This window comes from Andrena cerasifolii, chromosome 3, assembly GCF_050908995.1.
Source record: "Andrena cerasifolii isolate SP2316 chromosome 3, iyAndCera1_principal, whole genome shotgun sequence".
NCBI lineage: Eukaryota > Metazoa > Arthropoda > Insecta > Hymenoptera > Andrenidae > Andrena > Andrena cerasifolii.
Genome location: NC_135120.1, coordinates 18034356 through 18037683, shown reverse-complemented (window position 1 = coordinate 18037683; position 3328 = coordinate 18034356). Strand labels below are relative to the sequence as shown.

Genomic DNA, 3328 nt, shown 5'->3' with positions numbered 1-3328 from the left:
ACTCAATTATTTTGTCGAAGAGTAATCTATCAATTTGACTAAGGTAAGTGCGGATAATAAAGGCCCAGCCGTCATCATCCCAAAGTGGGTCAATTTACAATACTGCAAATGCTATGTAGGCACCTATTGTTTTTATTACCTGCCCTACACGAAACAAGGCCTGTTTACAAGGTTTTAAAAATCTAGAAGTTTTTGTATTTGTTGTTTTCGTATATTATTCAAATCTCAATTTATAGTTTAATATTCATAGAATTCCACACAACAAAGGCTTCCCAAAAATACGTAGCTATGTTCTTTGAAAAAAAATTATGGATCCTTAAGTGGGCCTTATTACCCGCGTTTATCTTACTTATTTCAAAGGTGAAGGAAAAGGCTGAGAGGGTTGAAAATGAAGGAAACCCGTCGAGCATTGTTCTTTTCTTTTTATCATACAAATAAATACAATAGTCCTTTATCTTCTCGTTTTCGCGTCGCAATCACACTATGTCTTCGGCTATCCTGCTGTGTTCGATTGACTGGGCAAGTCTCAGAAGCGCGAGTCCTCGGGGTACTGTCTGGGTTTATCGATGGTGGTGTGCAACTGTCGACCCAGCCTCGGCGATGGTGTCCAGGGTAGTCGGCGTCCGAGACGTGGCGCGAAAAGGGGTGGGAAGATCTGCTCTTCCGCGTACAGCTCCTCTTGATCCCTGGGCAATCCATAGGAGAAGAATTCCTCCCCCGATTCTCGGCCCAACCGGGGAGTGAACTGAGTAGGTTGACGCTTCTCCCCTCCTGGAAAAAAATTTCATTCGTAATATGCATTAGAAGCTTATGCAAAGTGATCTAATTCTTTCTGGAAGCGAGGGAGTTTCTATTCTCCTTTGAAAAACGAAACTGCTTTGCAGGTATTCCCATGGGCGCCCGCAGGGTAGGGGGTATTCGCCCTCCCCTAGCTTAAGAAAAAATCGCTTACTTTTACAAAGTAATTTTTATTAAGTTTGTTCTAGAAAAGCGAATACTTTTAAATTTAAAATTTAAATTTTAGACACCAAGTAGAACTACCAAACCAGTCGAGATGACTGGTTTTAAGTTTGGTAATAAATTAACCATATTTTAAGTACGAGAAAAGTGTATTTCTAAGTAGTATAAATATGTATAATATTATGTATATATTTTTTAACGATAGAAAAATTACAAAATATGAATAGAGGTATATTTTCCTTGCGCAACGTATTTTATAAGTAACCAGTCATTGTGCCTGGTCTGGTAGAAATAGGCATGCATTAATCGTCAGTAGTTCTAGTGCTACTAAATTGGCGCTACAAAATGAGTTCTAACAAGCAAGCAATCGTCGTCTATCAACTTGCATATTTCTCAAAATCACCTCCCACCGTTGAAAAAGAGTCTGAAAAATGTCGGACGCCCTTCTCCCTTCTCCTAAGAAGAAAGTTTCCTCGAGAAAGTTCTATTTCCCGGATAATTGTAATCACCTACAACAATTAGTATCGAATAACGAGGAAAGCTGACGAGGTATCAAGTAGCCTTGGCCGAAGCCTGCGTTACACTCCATTTCTGGAGGCCTGCAAATTTTTTATATCCTCTTCGAGGAAGGATGATGGACACCGGGGGTAGCCGGAATAATAACGCGTGAAACGGCAAAGAAAATAAGCAGGCAAACGGAAATACCTGGAATCGTGATGACGGCCCAGCGCGCGCCATCGAACATGTTCGCGAGGGCCTCGAGGTCCGGGTCCACCTCCAGCTTCCTGTCGGCTCTTCGTCGCCTGCCCAGTCGCGGCCCGAACCACATGCCGCTCGTGATGTCCTGCGAGGTGCGTTTTATGCACTTGCCATCGGTGCACGAGCCGAACTCGTTGTTCGGTGTCCTGTCGTTGGTCACGCTGCTCGGGGACTCTCTTCCTTCTGCAGAGATAATTCGTTCGACCCTTATCAATCTGCTCCACTTAAACGTCCCTATTACTGAGCACATGCAAGTTAAGGGGAGGTTCTAAAAGTCGATTTTTTTTTATTTCATTCTTCGAACGTTCAACCTTTCAGGAATACGGGTTTAAAAGGATTTGTGGAAATTCGTAATATTCCCGAAGTTATAGGCATTTGAGTAGCGGCAAATGCAGGGGAAACACCCGGCCACTTGGCGCTGACGTAAAACTTTAATCGCGTTTTTCTCGAAACAGTGTTCTCAAAACGGCGGGACCTGTATCTCCAAAAGTTATTATCCGATTCGACTGAAACGTTTTTTATTTTGAAGAATATACTTCTAGCTAGGAGGGAAACCAGAAAAAAATACAAAAAATTGAAAATTTATAATTTTTAAAGGTATTGAAAGAACGAAAAATATAGGGGAAAAGTGATTTCAAACTTCAAGTGTCGTTATTTTCTTAAAAAATGTCATTTTTGAATTTTTTCTGGATTCCCCCCTAGCTAGAAGTATATTCTTCAAACTAAAAAAGTTTGAGTCGAATCGGATAATAATAAGTTTCGGAGATACAGGTTCCACCAATTTGGATCAATTTTTTGACGCCTTGACTTTAACGACTCCCCAGTGCCGTCTGTAATGATTAGTTATAAAACAAAAAATATATTTCTATAATTTAAGACATCCTCAATACAATGCAAAAAGTCCCATTGAATTATATATAGTAGTTTTCCTTTAATTAATTCCTAAAGATCACCTATTTTGGGGGCTCTAGACGGGAACCTACCCTTAAGTAGCGTATGCAAACAGCTGTACATGGTTTGTTCTATAACAGTCTACAGTTACTATACCTGATCTTACAAAAGAAAACAAATATAATTACTTACAGCTATCTCTAGCTACTAATTAAAAACCTTTAAGAAGATTAAGACCATCTAGAATCAGAAACAAGTGACACTAATCCCCGAGCGTTACTAAATTCGACTGACGCCGAGGTCCACGTGAGAACGTACCGTACTCGCCGGAGGTGCAGGAGACCAGGTAAGCCAGGCAGAGCAGAGCGCAGGCCGAGGTGACGCCCGAGGGTTGCAGCAGCACGGAACCGATCATTCTTTCTTCGAGTGCACCCTATCTGGAGACTCGTCGGCGAATGGTGTCGATACGGCCAGGGTCCACAGGTTTTATAGGGGTGCGAGCTACCCTCTGAGATTGCTTAGGCGTTCATCCTCCTCCTCGTTCCTCCTCCGGCGGGGACTATTTTTCTCCCTTTCTTTCGCCGCGATTTCATTCGCGTCGCCGTGCGGCGTACGCAAACACCCACCCCGTCGGGAGCAGTATCGGGCGATTCGTCTTCATTTCAATCGAGATCCATGGTCCTCCATACCTAATCAGCGCCCTGGGTGTGGGAGATCC

At 42.6% G+C, this 3328-nt stretch overlaps 1 protein-coding gene across 1 annotated transcript; it reads right to left on the bottom strand.

Annotated features, from left to right (window-relative positions):
* Positions 1 to 425: 425 nt before the first annotated feature.
* Positions 426 to 3061, bottom strand: Pban (pheromone biosynthesis-activating neuropeptide). The gene is made up of 3 exons (XM_076808305.1): positions 2929 to 3061; positions 1666 to 1902; positions 426 to 771 (listed from the first exon to the last, which is right to left on the bottom strand). The coding sequence occupies exons 1-3, from the start codon at positions 3023 to 3025 to the stop codon at positions 527 to 529; spliced, it is 579 nt and encodes a 192-aa protein (XP_076664420.1). The 5' UTR covers positions 3026 to 3061; the 3' UTR covers positions 426 to 526.
* Positions 3062 to 3328: the final 267 nt, after the last annotated feature.

Coding starts and splice junctions, on each gene's coding strand:
- Pban (XM_076808305.1), bottom strand. CDS start 3,025: ATGATCGGTTCCGTGCTGCTGCAACCCTCGGGCGTCACCTCGGCCTGC. Junction 1,903..2,928: donor CTGCACCTCCGGCGAGTACG/GTACGTTCTCAC, acceptor TTATCTCTGCAG/AAGGAAGAGAGTCCCCGAGC. Junction 772..1,665: donor GGCCGTCATCACGATTCCAG/GTATTTCCGTTT, acceptor ATTTTTTTCCAG/GAGGGGAGAAGCGTCAACCT.